Source organism: Urocampus carinirostris, chromosome 16, assembly GCF_059441175.1.
Source record: "Urocampus carinirostris isolate Australia breed hairy pipefish chromosome 16, RoL_Ucar_1.0, whole genome shotgun sequence".
NCBI lineage: Eukaryota > Metazoa > Chordata > Actinopteri > Syngnathiformes > Syngnathidae > Urocampus > Urocampus carinirostris.
This window is the reverse complement of record NC_142364.1, coordinates 31,060,889-31,080,795: the sequence shown is the minus strand read 5'-3', so window position 1 is coordinate 31,080,795 and position 19,907 is coordinate 31,060,889. Positions and strand designations below refer to the sequence as shown.

Below are 19,907 nucleotides of genomic sequence, written 5' to 3'. Positions count from 1 at the left end.
AATACACCATCTGCTTAAGGCGGGCAGGATTATAACCTACAAAATACAACTGAATACAGCTATGGTTGTGCCGTCTCAAGCACTAAGGGTCGCGTAATTTCTTCTGATACTCTCCCTACCGTATATTCTCACGTTTAAACTATAAAATAAATGACTGAAATCTGAGTCAGTTTAATTCTCTGGGTATTTTGACCATGTCCACGCCTTTGCGGTGTTATAACTTTGTCATTCCTGATTTTGTCTTTTTTGTTTTCTTACTTCCGACCACTCAAAATGTTCAAGAGGACCTTAGCTTCTCATGACCTATATAGTCTTTTTTATGCTTATTTTTCGTTGATAACTCATCAAAACCATCAAAAAGGCAAAAAATGTAAAAACTACTGTACGTCCTAAAGGTTAAATGCACAAATTTGGTTGTGTTTTACCAGTAGTGAATGATACACAATTTGGGGGAAGGGGAGCATGGCTTATACAGTAACAATAAACCAAAGGGCAATTTAATGTGTGTGTTACTCTGCTACTTTTTAAAAGCAGATGAAGAATTATAATGTCTTTTACTGATTGACTGTAACTTAATTGCCTTTAAAGTCTCATACAATCCTCAATCTGCGTTAAACACAACGCAGAATATAACTAAAGGGAAGGGTGTGCATGTTTATAGCTCTCTACAAATTACAACTGTATACACTTACGGTAGCGTCTCATCCAAGGAGTACATGGGTGTGTAATTTCTCCCCACTGTTATTCTCCCTACCGTATAGAATCATATCCAAGCCTTATTCACAACTATAAAATAAAATACTGAAGTCAGAGTGTCAGTTTATATGCACATATTCTGTCACGTGTCACTGCGCATGGGGCGGGAGGCAGAGCTTATACAGGAACAACAAACCCGTGAGCACAGAATTTACAGTAAGAGTGCTGAATTTTGGTCTTTTTTTTCTACAATGATTTTTGCAATGCACTGGCCTGGAAAGAAAAGGAAAATGTCTTGGACAGTACTGAGAAATGGAGATGGAAATATTTAAGCGGACAAAAGACAAAATTGATATGGAGTGTCTCGTCTAAGTGTTCGTTTGCAGGCTTTCGAGATTGCAGAAGCCAAGAAATATGAAGGCTTTAGTGCTTCCCCGAGTAGGTACACGTGTTTTCTTCTAGTTCTTTAATTATGTGGCTTTTTTAAGCAGTTTTCTGGGTTCGGCTTCAATGTGAGTACATACGGTTAAACTAGGTACTTTCCAAGTAACGCGCTACTTTTGGGTTTCTGTAATCAGGGGGTAATGTAAATGTAAATGTAATGCAATCACTTTTTCACTTTGGTGCCATAACGTAAAAAAAAACATTTCCGAAAGCTTTGTCTCTAAGAAACAAAGTGTAAAATATGTTATGTTTGTTTTCTTTGAAAAAAAAAAAAGATTATAATGGGTTTTGGGCAGCTCATCAGTAAGTATCAAGCCTCTGAGAATGGTTTCAGTATGAAAAATCAATAAATGGCAGGAATGGATTTGGTCATTTTTTCTCCACACGTCGAGGAAGCCCCCACTTCCTAGTTTTGCTTCCTGTATCCAGCAATTGGGAGTGTGTAGGCACCCCCGAGTAGGTGTAATGAAGCAGTGTGGTGAGAAATGCGAATATATGAATAAGGAAAGACAGGTGCTTCTACAGAGCTTTTTGCTTCTGTTAGATTATTAAAATGTGTCACTTAGTATGCTGTCATTATCACATGAGTATTCCAGCTATGTTAGTTTTATTGTTAAATTATCACCTCATTAATTTTATAATCCCGTTATTAATTTAGTTGTTATAAATGCACATTATGTATTTACTTCTAGTGTCTTCATTTTATGTTTAATAGTATCCTTTCATTCAGTACTTTCCCAGTGGTGATTTATTGATAAGTCTGCCCTTGATTCTGCCATACTCTTATCATTCAACTTAGAAAATACAGCTGGGTCCTGTCTTAAGGGCCCGTTTGTGAAGATGTGACATTTTGACTTTACCTGGGAAATACCATCCTAGTTAAGTTTTATTTTCAAATGGTCAAATCCACGCCCCTTTTCTCATAAGAGAGTGGCTAGCCATTTTTCATTGGCTGTTGAAGGATGACTTTATCCTATTCAAAGGGCAGGGTATACGCAATTTTTATTTTGTAACATCGTAATAAAAGTCCCCAAATGAACTGCTCTCCTCACTTCTTTTTGTCTTTGTCCAAAAACTTGTACCGAATCCCAGAATTCAAACATTTTTTGGGTTTGAACAATTTTATTGACACTATTAACAGCAAATAAACAATGTGAGGTTTGAACAATTTTTCTCGATAATTTTAGCAGCAATTAAGCATGTTCACAATTTCGTTATATCTGACAATATGACATTTTAACAATTTTTTCAACATTTTTAACAGCAATTTTTTTTTTTGGTTTGAACAAATTTATTGACACTAAAAACAGAAAACAATCATGACAATCTCAACAGCAATTAAGTACATTCACAATATTATATTCCAATATTATGTTTTTAACAGCAAACACAAAGTGAGGTTTGAATAATAATAATAATAATTTCCTTTGTATTGTCATTCTTTGTAACAATGTACACAGAACGAAATGTCAATACACCTGACCCATTGTAGCGAGTCGATGCAGCCGCAGCCAACAGAGGGCGCCGCCATTATACCAATTAGGTATGTCTCGGCCGAGGCGCGAACCAGCGACCTCCCAGTCTCAAAGCGGGCACACTACCATCTAGGCTACTGAACAAACCCTCTCGAAAATCTTATTAGCAATCAAACATATTCACAATTTCATTATATAACATCTTTGTTAGTGTCAATAGATCCGTCCAGGCCAAAGTCGATTATCCTCGGTCTGAACAAATCCACCGACACCAACAGCAGCAAAACACAGTCATCAAGCATATTCACAATTTTTTTATATCTGACAATATGACGTGACGATATGACATTTTAACATTTTTTCCTGACATTTTCAACATCAATTAAACAATTTCAGAGTTATTTTCTTTTAACAGTAGTTAACCAGCGTGTAAAAGGCAATACTATTGTGCATGGGCATAGCTCTGCCATCCCACCCTCCCAAGCAGCATTCTTCCAGTCCTCTGTGTGGGTCCTCTCCCTTCTGCGTGGGTCCTCTCCCTTCTGGGTTCCACAACCCAGGCCGTTGCTGCCGGGACTCCCACAGTGTAGCTCCGGCTCCCCCCTCCGGGTGGGTGCAGACGAGTCTTCTTTATGGCTGCGTCCTAGGCCCGCCGCTCGCAGATTGTATGGTATCTGCAGCCATTTGGAGCACAGCCACGGGGGGGATCTGCCTGCACCTCCATACCAGCAGGTTTCTGGAGGTCCAGATGGCGTCCTTGATGGCTGCGAGAGTGAGCCAGTCCCTGGCAAAGTCGTTCCGAGGCCTCCTCGACCGACTCACCCTGTAAAGCACGTACTGTGCATCAGGGACCTCTCCTGCTGGCAAGTCCGGGAACTTTCCTAGTTGTTCGGCCATTGTCCACAAGACCTGGGCAGCGCTGCACTCACAAAAAAGGTGCCTCACCGACTCCTGGGCGCCACAGCCAGGTCGAGGGCACGTCAAAGTCGCTGACATTCCTCGGTGGTGCATTACGGCTCTGACTGGGAGAACTTGATGAGCCACCATCCATGACAAGTCTCGTAGTCTGTTTGGGAGGGCAGGATGATTGACGTTGCTCCAAACCGTTGTGGATTCGCCAAACGCAAGCCCCCGCACAGGGCTTACTGTAGCTCGCTCTTGCACAATAGCAATAAGGGCCCTGTGGTTTTGTAAAGTGTGACATTCTTGTGTTTCCAAATCAAACTTCTTCAAAAAATCCCGAATAAAGAGATGTGCTGGTGGCAAGTTAAATGAAACTGGAATCAAACGATTGTTTGGTACAAGCTTTAGCTTCCGCAAATATGAGCCCATCCAAAACCGGGTCATTGCTTGACTTTTCGGGTTGTTGGGTGGGCCCACAGCGTTTTGGAAGTGGAGAGAGACATATTTGCTTCCCAGGAAAAGCTGGAGGTCAGGCACTCCTTTCCCCCCTTTTTCCTTTTTCTTTTTCATTGTATCTCTTTTTATCCTTTCCCACTTTGAGCCCCAGACAAAGCGAAAGATGGCTCGGTCCAGTTGTAACAGCACGTTTCTTTTAGGCATAAAAATTAAACTGATTGACAAAAGCATTGGGAGGATGATCGCTTTGATGATTAGGACCTTCCCCTCTATTGTCAGTTTTCTTAGTGACCAAAAAACAAGTTTTTGCTTAACTTTCCTTGTCACGTCATCCCAGTTGGTCTCGCCTCCTCCATCCGCATTGAATTTTATCCCTAGGATTTTCTGGTCTGTCTTTAACACCGTCAGCGGGAGTCCTGCCTTTTCTGTCTCTTTCCACATTCCATAAAACTTCACTTGTGATTTTTCTCTATTTAGCCTTGACCCAGACGCCCTCCCAAACAGGTCAGTCAAGTCAAGGGCTCTTCCAACAGATGCGCGGTCAGTACATAAAATATTAAAATCATCCATGTACAAAACACACTTGGTAATTTGTCCCCCACTTCCTGGGATATTGATGCCTTCGACAAATCTATCTTTTCTTAACATTTGTGCCAAAAGTTCAATGCAAAGAACATAGAGAAGGGGAGACATAGGGCAACCTTGACGTACACCGCAGTTGATCTCGATTTCTTCCGATAAATTCCCGTTAATCATGAATTTGCTGTAGATGTCTCGGTATAGCAGTCCTACCCACTTGATGTATTTTTGGGGAAAACCACATTTTTGCAATACCCTGAAGAGGTATTGGTGCGAGACTCGATCAAAGGCTTTTTCAAAGTCTAGGTTTAGGACCGCTAGTCGCATGTTTCTGTCTCTTGCATAACAAATGGTGTCACGGATCAGCATGAGACTGTCGCTGATCTTCCTTCCCACAATGGCACAGGTTTGGTCTGGATCAACCAAGTCTCCCAAGACAACAGACATTCGTGTTGCTAGAAGCTTGCTGAAAATTTTACAGTCCACGTTTAAAAGCGTTATGGGTCGCCAGTTTTTTAAGTCAATTTTGTCTCCTTTTTTGTGCAATAGAGTAACTATCCCTATTCTGAAACTGTCTGGCATATGGTCTCGACTGGAAAATTCGTTAAAAACAGTTAACAGATCTGGTGCTAAAATATCCCAAAAAGTCCGGTAAAATTCGAGGTTGAGTCCGTCCTCCCCGGGTGATTTGCCTTTTTTCATAGTCTTTATGCAATCATTCAGTTGGTCTTGGGTAAAGTCCGATGTTAAAAAGGGGTCTTGACGCACTGATCTTGAAATATGATCTAATACATGCCCCATTTCATTCTCATATGTTTCTTTCTTTTCAAATAATTTTTTGTAGTAGTCTTCGACCAATCTGGTTATTTCACTACTTTCCTTTGTTATTTGCCCGTTTTCGTTTTGAAGTTTAAAAAGCCCCTCATTTTTGCCCATAATTTTTTAAAAAAAATAGCGTGTACATTTTTCCCCTTCTTCTATTTCTCTTTCTCTGCTTCTTATTATGATGCCTTTGCTCTTTATTTCCGCCAAAGCGTTTAGTTCTTGTTTGGTCTCTTTGATTTCATCATTAAAGTCCATCCCCTTTTCTGTTAGGATGAAATAGCGTTGGAGTCTTCTTTGTAGTCCCGACATGCGTTTCATCTCTTTAAGTTTCTTGTTTTTCCCTGCATTTTTAAAAAAGGTCTGTGTTCGTTTCTTTGTCATTTCCCACCATTGTGCTCGTGAATCATACGAGTCTTGAAGGGTCTGCCATGCGACAAGACACGGATTCTCCGGAGTCCCTTTGTCATAGTCAGGGCAGAGAGGAATGGCGTTTTGTGCACGTCCGCGGGAACGCGATCGTCATGGTGACCAAAATCGTGTGATAACGTCACCGGAAACATAGGGCAATGAAAAGTTTTTGCTAAGTTTATGCAACATTATGCAAAAGTTCAGTGTTCTTGCGATAAAATGTTGTTTTGCCAACAAAGTTGTCTTGTGTTTATGGAAAGCATTGCTCTTTGCTTTTTAAATTTATCACAATGGGGGAAAAAAAGCACCGAAGGGAAATTGCGTGTGGTGACTCAACAGTGGTAAAAGCTAGAAACACTTGTTTACTAATGAAAAATGAGGATTGAAGCTTTCTTTTTGTAGGTCCTATGCCTTCATAGATACAGAACAAAAATTTCGGTAGGCTTTCGAAAATGAGTCAAAATGAAACAAAAATTGAATTTCCCATCTAAGAGAAACGTCTGGCATCGAATTAGTTAAATAAAGTAACTAGTAACCAGGGGCGTTACCAGAGGGGGACAGTGCCCACTCACAGATACCCTCTGCCTAACCGAAGAAAAGTGGATGTAGGAAAAATGAAACAAAAGAAGAAAAAAGTCAGAAAAACTCAGAAAACATAAGTTTAAAGCAGTGAAAAATCGAAACCGAAGAAGAATCCCCCCTGAAAAAGTAATAAAAAACGGGTACAAAAATAATTAAAAAGCTTGGACAAATAGACACAAAAGAGAAGAAAAACTAAGAAAAAAGAAGAAAATGCAGGATAAACAGAATAACAAAAAAAAAAACATAATTTTGGGGGTCCTTTGATCAATATGTTTACAATCTCAATGTTATATTAAGCACAAAATGCACCAATAATTCTTTTAATAAAAAAAATATTCGACTAAATTATAATTGCATTTTTTTCACACCCCAGTATTTTTTTTTAATCTTATTTGAACTTTAAAGTCAAGCGTGAAACAACAAACTGTAAATCTAAAATACGTATTACCTTTTAGTGAAACAACAAATAAACTAGAAAAGACAAGAAAAAACTCAACTATTTAAAAAATAGCAAATCCAACGCCCTGAAAAACACTGGGAACATAAAATATTTACAAATCAAATAATAATAATCTCATCTCATTATCTCCTCTCATTAGCTGCACCGCTTATCCTCAGTAGGGTCGCGGGGGTGCTGGAGCCCATCCCAGCAATCATAGGGCAGTGGGCAGGGAACACCCTGAACTGGTTGCCAGCCAATCGCAGGGCACACAGGGACGGACAACTCACTCGCTCATTCACACCTAGGGACAATTTGGACCGGCCAATCTACCTGAAATGCATGTCTTTGGAATGTGGGAGGAAACCGGAGTGCCCGGAGGAAACCCACGCAAGCACGGGGAGAACATACAAACTCCGCACAGTAATTCCGGTAGCTGGATTTGAACGTACACAGGAGGTTCCCAAGACCTTAGAATTGTGCTGCACACCACTGCGCCACCGTGCTGCCCAAATAACAACAACAACAACAACAACAACAACAATGATAATAATAATAATAATAATAATAATAATAAAAGGCAGAACATTTAAACCTTCAACAAAATTAAAGTCAACAACACAGAACCCCCCCAAGAGGGAAAAATCATCTTAGAAGGAGCTGGGTGTCTATTGTTTTAAACAATGAAACTTGATGTAAACTGCTGCTGGATTTGATGTTGGTTAATATTAATAGTTGTGCCCCCCTGAGACTTGTTTCTGCTGACGCCACCGCTAGTAACTGTAACTAATTCCTTTTTTGAGTAACGCACCCAACACTGTTGACGCGTGGGAGGGCGACCTGTCTGAGAGCTGCTCTCGTTTAAGTTGAAGTCATCTGGATGGAAGCTCTCCCTCTCCCACGCAACCAATCATTCGCAAGCCGACACAGCGCGTGAGAAGTCCATCTTTGGGCGCACCGCTACTTCTTTTGACGCATGGATTCCAAAATGACTTTTGAGTGACGTTTGAGAAGACAACGAGGAGGAGAAAGTGAACATAAGGAAAGGGGAGACTTATGTCCCGTGTTCTCTCATCTCTAACCGCGCGCCATGGTCCGCGGAGAAGCGCTGAGATGTTGCCTCCTCTTAGCCGTCTCATGCTGCCTCTTCCCGGCGTGTAATGGCAACATCACGGTAGCGGTAATGCTGCCAGACAACCACCACAAATACCCGTGGGCTCTCCCACGCGTTTTCCCGGCTATCCTCATGGCGCACGAGGACCTCCACGGGAAACATGGACTCCTTCTCGGTCGCTCCATCCACATTCTCAACTACAGCACCGAGGACCCGGCGGCGGGTTCTTGCGCCGAGAGCCGAGCCCAAGTTGTGGCAGTGGACGCTAAACTTTACATCCGCCCGGACGCTTTCTTCGGGCCGGGTTGCGTGTACCCGCTTGCCTCCGTGGGGCGTTTTGCGTCCCACTGGAAGCTCCCACTCATCACGGCCGGAGGACCCGCTTACGGCTTTGATAAGCGCGACGAGTATCGGACTATAGTGCGCAGCGGGCCGTCCACCACTAAATTGGGTGACTTTACGAATATGTTGCATACCCATTTTAACTGGACGTCGCGCGCCGTGGTTATATTCCACGATTTGAGACACGACGACCGGCCACATTATTTCCTCTCGGAGGGAATTTACCTGAAGCTGAAGGAAGAAATGAATATAACGGTGGAGGCGCAACCTTACGAGGACGACTTCAAGTACTACAAGGAGCTCATCGCCTTCATGAAGGAGCGAGGAAGAAGTAAGTGCTGGTTTTGTCTCTGTCTTGCAGAACAAAGTACCTATATACCAGTATTATTGTGAGCATGGTCATGTACATGCAGTAAATACACAAGTCAGGAAGACTTCATGTACTACAAGGAGCGCATCACCTTTGTGAAGGATTGAGGGAGAAGTAAGCAATGGTTTAATTTCTATTTTGCAGAAGAAAGTAGAGTAACCCATCATTTTTGCGTGGGTTGCGTTCCAGAAAGGTCCCATGATAGTCAAAAACCGCAAAGTAACAACCTTTATTTATATTTGTATTTATTTGTATTAGGAGGACTTCAAGCACAGCAAAGAGCTCTTTGCCTTTATGAAGTAATTACATGATCACGTACATGTACAGTACATTGGTCAAGTCAAAAGTATTCATAGGACTACGGTAATCCCTCGCTTTACGCTGGAATTGTGTTCCGGAAAGGCCCGGCGATGGTCAAAATCTCCTAAGGAGAAATCCTTTTTAAATTATTTATATGAGGACCACTTCAAGTACTTCAAGGAAATCATCGCTTTCGTGAAGGAGGGAGGCAGAAGTAATCAATAGTTTTGTTTCTATCTTGCTTTCAAGAACCGGAACAGGTAGAGGACCCATATGCGGGACGTTTGTCACACAAGCTTTATCTTACGGGAAATGGGGCAGTCATGCACGTAAACCCAAAATGCCAGTGATTCGGTGATCGTTGGGCGTTAGACGTAAGGCAGCAGACTGGTGTGGAATGACAGGAAGCCACAGGCCGACGAGATCGTTACCAATTGCACGAGCAGATATCGAACAGATGGGGTGGATATCGGACAGGACGGGTTTGATATCAGGCACTGGAGACTGGAGTCCGATAACAAGCAGGACGAGATAGATGGAAACGATACCAGACACTGGAGATTGAAATTAAACAGGACAAAATCGACGGGAACGATACCGGACAGGAAACACAAGCAGGAAACCGGACAGAGTCAAAACCCACGTATTGCGGGTGCCGAGGTTCGTTAACGGTCTGACAAAGGGTGAGTGAGAGCACTGGGCTTAAACAGGAGGGAAGCCAATCAGTCAACGAGCCGCAGCTGGCGTCTAACAGGCGGGGCCCATTGGGCGCCATGGGCAAGCGTGACTCTTGCAGAAGAAAGTATAACTCAATCAGTAATAATGTGAGCATGTTGTGTAATGTACTTGGGTCAAGTCAATAGCATTTGAAGCACTACAGTAATTCCTCATTTTTCGCAGGGGTTTGCATCCCAAAGATGTAGCGCAATACCCAAAATCCGCAAAGCAGTACCCTTTATTCATTTTTGCATTTAAAATACTCTATTACTTGACTTAAAATATATACAATATACAGGGAGTGCAGAATTATTAGGCAAGTTGTATTTTTGAGGATTAATTTTATTATTGAACAACAACCATGTTCTTAATGAACCCAAAAGTCTCATTAATATCAAAGCTGAATATTTTGGAAGTTGGAGTGGGGCTTTTTTAGTTTTAGCTATTTTAGGAGGATATCTGTGTGTGCAGGTGACTATTACTGTGCATAATTATTAGGCAACTTAACAAAAAACAAATGTATACCCATTTCAATTATTTATTTTCATCAGGGAAACCAATATAACAGCTCAACATTCACAAATATACATTTCTGACATTCAAAAACAAAACAAAAACAAATCAGTGACCAATATAGCCACCTTTCTTTGCAAGGACACTCAAAAGCCTGCCATCCATGGATTCTGTCAGTGCTTTGATCTGTTCACGATCAACATTGCGTGCAGCAGCAACCACAGCCTCCCAGACACTGTTCAGAGAGGTGTACTGTTTTCCCTCCTTGTAAATCTCACATTTGATGAGGGACCACAGGTTCTCTATGGGGTTCAGATCAGGTGAACAAGGAGGCCATGTCATTAGTTTTTCTTCTTTTAGACCCTTTCTTGCCAGCCACGCTGTGGAGTACTTGGATGCGTGTGATGGAGCGTTGTCCTGCATGAAAATCATGTTTTTCTTGAAGGATGCGGACTTCTTCCTGTACCACTGCTTAAAGAAGGTGTCTTCCAGAAACTGGCAGTTGGACTGGGAGTTGAGCTTGAGTCCATCCTCAACCCGAAAAGGCCCCACAAGCTCATCTTTGATGATACCAGCCCATTCCAGTACCCCACCTCCACCTTGCTGGCGTCTGAGGCGGACTGGAGCTCTCTGCCCTTTACCGATCCAGCCACGGGCCCATCCATCTGGCCCATCAAGACTCACTCTCATTTCATCAGTCCATAAAACTTTAGAAAAATCCGTCTTGAGATTTTTCTTGGCCCAGTCTTGACGTTTCAGCTTGTGTGTCTTGTTCAGTGGTGGTCATTTTTCAGCCTTTCTTACCTTGGCCATGTCTCTGAGTATTGCACACCTTGTGCTTTTGGGCACTCCAGTGATGTTGCAGCTCTCAAATATGGCAAAACTGGTGGCAAGTGGCATCTTGGCAGCTGTACGCTTGACTTTTCTCAGTTCACTGGCAGTTATTTTGCGCCTTGGTTTTTCTACACGCTTCTTGCGACCCTGTTGACTATTTTGAATGTAACGCTTGATTGTTCGATGATCACGCTTCAGAAGCTTGGCAATTTTAAGAGTGCTGCATCCCTCTGCAAGATATCTCACTATTTTTGACTTTTCAGAGCCTGTCAAGTCCCTCTTCTGACCCATTTTGCCAAAGGAAAGGAAGTTGCCTAATAATTATGCACACCTGATATAGGGTGTTGATGTCATTAGACCACACCCCTTCTCATTACAGAGATGCACATCACCTGATATGCTTAATTGGTAGTAGGCTTTCGAGCCTATACAGCTTGGAGTAAGACAACATGCATAAAGAGGATGATGTGGTCAAAATACTCATTTGCCTAATAATTCTGCACTCCCTGTAAAGGTTAATTGTCAGAAATAGCAGCACTGGGAAGGAAATTTTCTGTACAAGTAATGTTGGTATTTTTTATTGATATCAATAACAACTCAAAAGGTGGGTATCAGTATTTTTATCGAGTGTCCCTATAGGAAAAATTGACAAAGTTTGACAAGGATGATTATTACTTACAGTAGTAATTATATTGTCTTTGATGTTTACGGTGTAGTTGTTGTTGTCAACATTCTACTTTTAATCGTCTATTTTTTGCTGCGAAGTACCTTTTTGTCTTGCTTCCAGTACAAGATGACTATAGCCACACGTTAATCTTGGAGAACTGTATTTAATGATTATTTAAAGGAAGAATTCTCAACACGGTTGTCATATCGTATTTCGTTAGGCTGCATCCTATTGATGAGTTGGCTTATGAAGAACCGTTTTGCCTCAAATCGGTAGATTTTCTGTTCCATGACCAAGAAGGATCTTTTTTTTTTACCTAAAAAGCCAATTAATAGTCCTGGAGTATTTTTATGTTTTTTGGTAATTGCTAGGCAGATGAAAACGGGGCTCAAGAGAAATTAGTTAAAGGTACAGCGTGTATGATTTAGCTCCTTCTAGTGGTAATAAAATCTAATTCATCTGAGAAAACAAAATAGGTTTGAATGAGAAGCACAAACACATAATCGATCATATAGAGGTGCATTTATTTTTCAAAATACTCATAGGTTGAGAAATTCATTCATGTCATATAACATGAGTCTCCCCCAGGGAGCGCTGACATCATTGTCCCCCATGATATACAGTGCAGTACCTTATCTATGAGCATATATATTTAAAAAAACATTTTCCACACAATACGGTGCAAATAATTCATACATTGATAAAAAAAAAAGTCCCATATTTCCAACTGATGTGTTATTTTATTTAGCAATTCTTTTTCTCATTTCAAGAGGTATTTATTACTTGGATAAAAAAGAAAAATGTAAAATTTGACTTCCAACTGATTTATCCAACAGTTTTGTTATTTTGAAGGCACATTGTGTATTCTTTTGTAATGAACTGGAACAGGATGAGGACCCAGATGCGTGATGTTTCTCACACAAGCTTTATTTTACGGGAAATGGGGCAGTCGTGCATGTTAACCCTCACCTAGTGATTCGGTGATCTGACAGGCCGACGAGATCGATGTCAATTGCACGAGCAGATATCAAACAGATGGGGTCGATACCGGACAGGACGGGACAGACAGGAATTATATCAGGTACTGGGGACTGGAGTCCGATAACAAGCAGGACGAGATAGACGGAAATGATACCAGACACTGGAGATTGAAATTAAACAGGACAAACTAGATGGGAACGAAACTGAAGATCGATATTAAACAGGACAAAATATACGGGAACGATACCGGACAGGAAACACAAGCAGCAAACCGGACAGAGTCAAAACCCACGTCTTGTGGGTGCAGAGGTTCTTTGACGGACTGACAAAGGGTGAGTGAGAGCACTGATCTTAAATAGAAGGGAAGCCAATCTGTCAACGAGCTGCAGCTGGCGCCACACGGGCGGGGCCCATTGGGCGCCATGACAACCGTGATATCTTTACTACTTGCTAGTGTTAATAAAACGTCATTATTATAAAAATATTTATATTGATAAGAATTATAAGAAAAAATACGCAATGTATCGTATAAACTGACAAATTTTACAATGCTTATAGGTTGAGAAATAATCATTTATTTAACAAAACATTAGCCTCACTTAAAGGGAGCGGTCATAATCATGCGCCATCCCGCAACCTCGGGTACCGAAAAACCTTAAAAAAGGCTGTTATGTGGTGTGTTATGTTCACTTTGAGTCCCCGTAGTTTGTATCACTCCCTGGGCTTTTTAGCACTCCTTTTCTGTTGCACGACATAATACAGCGACTCCTAGTGGACAAATATTACACACTCTCCCGTTGTGGCAGTATTACAAAAGAATGTTTAAGCTGCTGTTTCCTGTTTTTATTGTGGCAACCACCGCCTAAGACAAACACATCATTTCAGATTAACCAAAACCGGGGTGGAATCTTTAAAGTCTGACTTGGTTTTAAACAATAGTATTTTGATAATGTCGCACACCCTTGCAAGTTTACAAAAACATCATAAAACCAAATTTGGGGGAATCCCCACTTGAAGCTGGATACGGTAGCTCTTGCAGTGCTTTTAGCTCTTGTAGTCAGGATTTCAATACTCGTAATACTTGACTATTTTAGTTGCATTTTTTTCGCTTGGCTTGAAGAAAATACGTTAAAATATAAGCATAAAAGCGCTACAACCCGTTTTTTTTACTTCCTTTTGCTCTAGTTACTTTAATTAATACATTTGTATAATAATGAAAAACCCCTATTACATTATTTGTACCCTTTGGACCAATGTCTTGAGTTGATTTGACTCTAAAGGAACTGTATTTGTATTAATAAGTCAATTTTGGGGTTCAAATTGACCCAACTATTTCTAGGGAGCTTAACAGCCAGAAAATTGTATATTTGAAAAATAAATGAAAAACTACAAAAATAGAACACACTTTAAAGGGACATTGTGAATTATTTAGTGCCTCCTAGTAAAAAAAACCTTATTACTATTCATTGAAAAAACAATATTGATTTAAATGATAAGCAAAAATACATTAACTGACAAGTAATCATGAAATTTATAAATACTAATAGATCGAGAAATTTGTATTTATTTGACAAAACATAAGGCTCACCGAGAGGGAAGTGTCACGTATGTCATCTTGCTGCTCGGGGTACCCTGAAAAACCCCAAAACGCTGATCACCGTGAGTGTTTCTTTCTTGTGCTTTTTAGCACCAGGTTTTAGGTGCATTTCAATAGGGGTGTCAAACTCAGATTGGTTCTTTCCACTTTCTAGTATAAATACAACTTCATAAATCCAAACATAACGATATTGAATTCGAATTATAATACACACAGCATTGTATAAAGTGCAATTTTTACAATACTCGTAGACTTTCTGTTCTCAGGGGGGCCCGATCAGTAAAATAATGTAAATCCTAAATCATGAACTTTTTTTTCTTACTAATAAGCTTTATCATTAAGCATACATTAGTAACCTCTCCAACGTATTATTATTCCGCATGATAAGGGATAATTTCTTAACACATTTATTCCCAATGGGGAAAATAGATATTAAAAAATCATAACCTTAGAAATCTATCCATCCAAACCAGAGTACCTGGAGGAAACCCACGCAAGCATGAAGAGAACATGCCAACTCCACACAGGAAGATTCAATCTCATGACCTCAGAACTGTGCCGCACACGCGCTAACCACTGCGCTGACGTTGTGCTCAACTTTACAAATAGATATAGAAATTTGCCAAAGACTTGCTTTTATTTTTAAAAAACATACACGGAAATTTATGTTGGGCCAGATTAAATCATCCAATCGGCTAAATTCGGCTCACAGGCCATATGTTCAACATGACTGCACTACACAATACAGAGACATCTAGATGTACAAAAATCCACTGTGTTCTAAACGTTCATGTTGCATTGTCAAACTTAGTCAATACATAGTCTAAACAGCATCAACATGTGTGCTAATCTGTATTATCAAATTGACATGTGGATGTGTTCCGATTTTATCGCTGATTATCAATCTATGCATGAGCTGTTTCTGCAATCTAAGTGTTCAAATTTCAGGTTCTTGACAAATATAATACAGCTATAATCTTATTTCAAGCTTTTAACAAAATGTTGCCCATAGATCTATAGAAAATATTTGAAAGTCAGGAAAGGGCTCCATACTTTGAGAGGCTATGGAGAATTTAAAATACCTAAAATTCAAACAATGCATGAGAGGTTTTGTGAGTCTGTACGTGGTGTGAAACCCTGAGACGGTCTGAGTTTACGACTCAAACAATGCAAAAATATTCACAGGTTTAAAGTACTCTACACACAGTCTGGTCACAGTATACACTGCAAGGGTCTTAGTGTGTTCTCCTTAGGGCCCGGTCACACAGCCGTTTGCGGCCAGAAATTTCTGCCTGTGAGGCGGACGCTGTTGGATGCGAGATCGCCATACGGACGAGATACAGCTGTGCACGTGCGGTTGGCAGCGCGAAAAAGTTTTGCGCTACTCAATACTTTAGAGCACGGGTGCACAGCCTTTCACGGGCGTATCGAGGCTGAATCACAGCCAGAAATTTCTGCCCGTGAAGCAGACGCTGTCGGGCGCTGACGGATGCTTTGAGACCGCCATATACACGAGATACAGCAGTGCTTTACTCGCGGTCGGAAATTCACACGCGGTTGGCCGCGCGAAAAAGTTTTGAGCTGCTCAAAACTTTGAGCACGTGTTAACCGCGGGCGGCACACGAGGTAATGACGCGGAAATGACGCGGAACGACGTGCTCTGGCCGCGGCCAGGGCGTGGTTACACATGGGTAGGACGGGAAATTTCAGCGGGTAATCGTGGGTGGAGCATGGTAATAGCATGTTCTGCGCCTGTATCGCGGTGTTATGACGTGAAATTAGCGTGTTACGCGTGTGACGGTCAAACGCCTTTGTCCGCGTATATACAGCGCAATTTGCCGAGCACACGTCAGTTGTGCTCGAGACGTCAAGGGGTATTTTCATTTCATAACAAGATAATAAAATCAAAATTAAAAACTATTACAATAATAACATATTGGCTTCTTCGGTGCCATAGCTTGAAATCTTGATCTTCACGGCACTGTGTCTTGAGCGGTTATGATTTCTACAGCCCGGTGTTATGCCGAGAAATGCATCCCTGCCGAGATTTGCATCCCCTCGCTACTACAACCACTTTTACCTCGTTTTATCTCACTTTTATATCACTTTTAGGGAATGTAATGGCGAACATATAACCAAAACCACTTCGTCTTGCATTTGTTGGGAATGTAATACAACTTAAAGCATTCCGTCTTTGTTTTTGTTGTGAACGTAATCGAACGGTAATGCACACCGTATATAAAAATCCGATCGTATTCTATATAAAACGCTTATTAAAACAATAAAGCGAGCTAATTATAACAATTGGGAGATCCTAGTCTATATAACGCGTTTATTTAAACAATAAAGTGCGATCGTATTCTACAAAATGCGTTTGTTAACGCGGATGAAAAAGTCACCAACGTCAATGGACGCTTCCAACAAAAGCGATCGCAGCAGAATGCACGTTCACGCGAGGGGGGGGGGGGGGATTTTGCGTAGGAGTCGAATTTGGGCACAACACCGGCTCGGGAGCTTTTATACCCGTGGTCCACACGAGAAAGTGACGCGAAAATGACGCGACGAGGAAGCGGAACAGTCGCCGGCGTCTGTTTTGCGGGCATACCACCGATGAACAGCGGGTTGGCCAATTTTGCGCATTTTCCATCGCGGGCAACCACGGGCAAAAAAAAACGCAAAATTTTACCCGCGATACAGACGCAAACGGCTGTGTGACCGGGCCCTAAAGTATGTATGTTCTCTTGCCATGTTGTATTGTCCTTACCATTGTCCTTGGAACATTGTTGATATATTACGGTAATGAAGTTGTCCATTTGTCCTTTTTACCAGTGCTAGTATTGATTTCTGTCACCACTGGGGCCACCGTGGGGCTGCATGCTAGCCACCCAGTCACCGTAACATATATACATATAACATATAACATATACACAGTTAAGAATATTTTCTTTTTACAAAAACTATTATTTGTTGTCTATGAGTTGAGTTCAAACTCTACAGCTTGTTTCGCACCTGCTGTGAACGTCAGTCCAAAGGGGGTTGGAGGAAATTTGCTTTGGGTTTTATAAGTTTTCTTCTTCCCACTCCTTTTCACGCATTTTGTTATGATTTAAGTTATATTTGCATGTGTTTACAAGCAATGTAACTGCCTGAAATTAATATAAGTGGAAAAAAAACATGAAATATGATGAAGGAAACTAAAGCTGACAAAAATTACTGCTGGGAAGTAGAGATTGCAAGGACTCGGATCATTTCTGATCTCTTAGGCATAGGGGTAATCGACAATGAAGAACTGTTGGGGAATAATTCGATACTGTAATATGTTAAAATTGCAGCTCTAATGCAAATTGATAGTCACAGTTTGAAGGTCTCCAAAATAACTGCTGTAAAAGCGCCACTTAGCATCAAAAACTAATGCTGTCCTGACACCTTTGGATAGTCTAAGCCAACATGAATCATAGGGCAAAGCAGTGTTAAATGTGTCAGGCGCTTAATGCTACAAGATTGGCAAAACTATACTTAGTGAGCTTGTGCAACCCCTGAGGCATCCTTATAACTGTTCAGAGCTTTGGGGGTGGGGGTCCATCTAAGCTGTCTAGATAACAGGCGGGATTTAGGACAGGTCAAGTCACGAATGACGATGAGGTGAGTGGAGTTTTCAACGACATACAGAAACGTGTGGAGGCAGCTGTTCATGAATCAACCTTAAACCCCCACACACATTCCAAAAAACATCCATGTGTGTGAAAGAGCATAAACAAAAAAGTCACCTAAAAACCTGACATATTCGACCCCCAGACCTATGTTTGACTTCAATGACAGTCAATAAGATAAACCCAGTCTTCATCAAAACAGGATGAATACATTTAATTATGTTATATTTTAAATGAGGGCACTGTGCAACATGACCTTGTTAGTTTTAAAAAAATAGGCTCATGCAGTCCAGCTTCAAAGTCTGGCTGAGACAATAAGTCCACGTTGTAGACAAAAATCGTCAATTGAAATCGTTGACAATGAACTCCCATGATAACTATCGTCGCCAGACATTTTTTTTTATCACAGAATGAGGAATCTCTACATAAATATGCGCAATTGTTTCTCGAGCGGCAACATAAAGAAATGTCGCCGTCAAACTTGAGTACACGTACCAAACTTCTTAACTTTGTGAGCATTGTAGCCTGGATACAACCAAAAATAAGATTATTTGCAAATTTTGCAAAGCACATCTTGCCTATCATGGCAGGACCTCGATGATGAACGAGTCTGATTTTAAAGCTTTAAACCTGTTCTTTGGAAAAAAGCAGGGTTGAAGATTTATCTTAGAGTTAAACTTTTACCTTTTGACAATTCACAGTTTGAAGATTTGCAACGGTTTTATATTATAACAGTAACTTAAATGGACATTGTGTATTCTTTATACATAGCGCCTCCTAATGAACAAAAAATGTTATTCATTTTGAAAAAATGGATTTGAATAAACAGGTCCATCCATCCATTCATTATCTGCACCGCCTATCCTCAGTACGGTCGCGGGGGTGCTGGAGCCCATCCCAGCTATCTTCGGGCAGTGGGCAAGGGACACCCTGAACTGGTTGCCAGCCACTCGCAGGGCACACAGAGACAGACAACTCACTCACTCATTCACACCTAGGGACAATTTGGACTAACTAGACATGCATGTTTTTTTGGGGAATGTGGGAGGAAACCGGAGTGCCTGGAGGAAACCCATGCAAGCACAGGGAGAATATGCAAACTCCACACAGAAAGGTTCAATCTCATGACCTCACAACTGTGCCGCACACGCAATAACCACTGCGCTGCCGTGCTGCCCTAGATTTGAATAATGAGCAAAAAATAAACCTTTATTTTTAAGATATACTGTAAGTCGAGGCATTCGAATTTATTTTACATAACGTAAGGCCCACAAGGAGGGAGCTGACATGATGGTCTTTCATCTTGCTGTTACAGGTAATCCCCCCCCACCCCGAAAACTAGAACCTAGTGATATCTAAACATTTGACTTTCTAAGTCCTTAATGGACTCTAAGACCACACCACCAACAACCACAGCTATTTCACTTGTTCAATCATGTATTATTTAATCTTTAATGGTCCTAAATGTTGCATGCTGCGTGTGACAACCTAATCATAAATCACTGGATTGATCGACAAAGTCATTATTCTTTCTGGCTTTGTGAAACTGCATTCTTTTCAAACACTCTGATCCGTCTTACAATTGCACTCAATTGTGACAACTCTGTGCAAAAAATTACAGTGGTCCCTCTACATACGAGTTTAATTTGTTCCTGGAACAAGCTCGTATCTCAAGCATTCACCCTCTAGTGTCTGGTGTCTAATTGTTTTAACTTGTTTTTTCGGGCAAGATTTTTGCTCGAAATACATTTCATATCTCATTTTTTTTGTATCTAGAATTAATACCTGTCGTAGTTTGCAGTACAAAAGGTGTGTGAGAAATATTTTGCAAAAGGTAAGGATGTCTATTTGGCCTTTATGGACTTGGAAAAGGCGTATGACAGAGTTGATAGAGAGGCCTTGTGGCAGGTGATGGTAATGTATGGAGTGGCTGGAAAGTTGTTGGAAGCATTGAAGAGTATTTATGTGAACATCGGAGAATGTGTAAGAGTAGAGGGTGAGACAAGTGAGTGTTT

General features: G+C 41.1%; 1 protein-coding gene across 1 annotated transcript in view; it reads left to right on the top strand.

Annotated features, from left to right (window-relative positions):
* Nucleotides 1–7,666: 7,666 nt before the first annotated feature.
* The window catches only part of npr2 (natriuretic peptide receptor 2), a 114,037-nt gene continuing 101,796 nt past the window's right edge, over nucleotides 7,667–19,907 (top strand). The window contains exon 1 of the mRNA XM_088355853.1: nucleotides 7,667–8,594. Coding sequence (XP_088211979.1) covers nucleotides 7,898–8,594 — 697 coding nt within the window. The 5' untranslated portion in view covers nucleotides 7,667–7,897. The remainder of the gene's footprint in view (nucleotides 8,595–19,907) is intronic.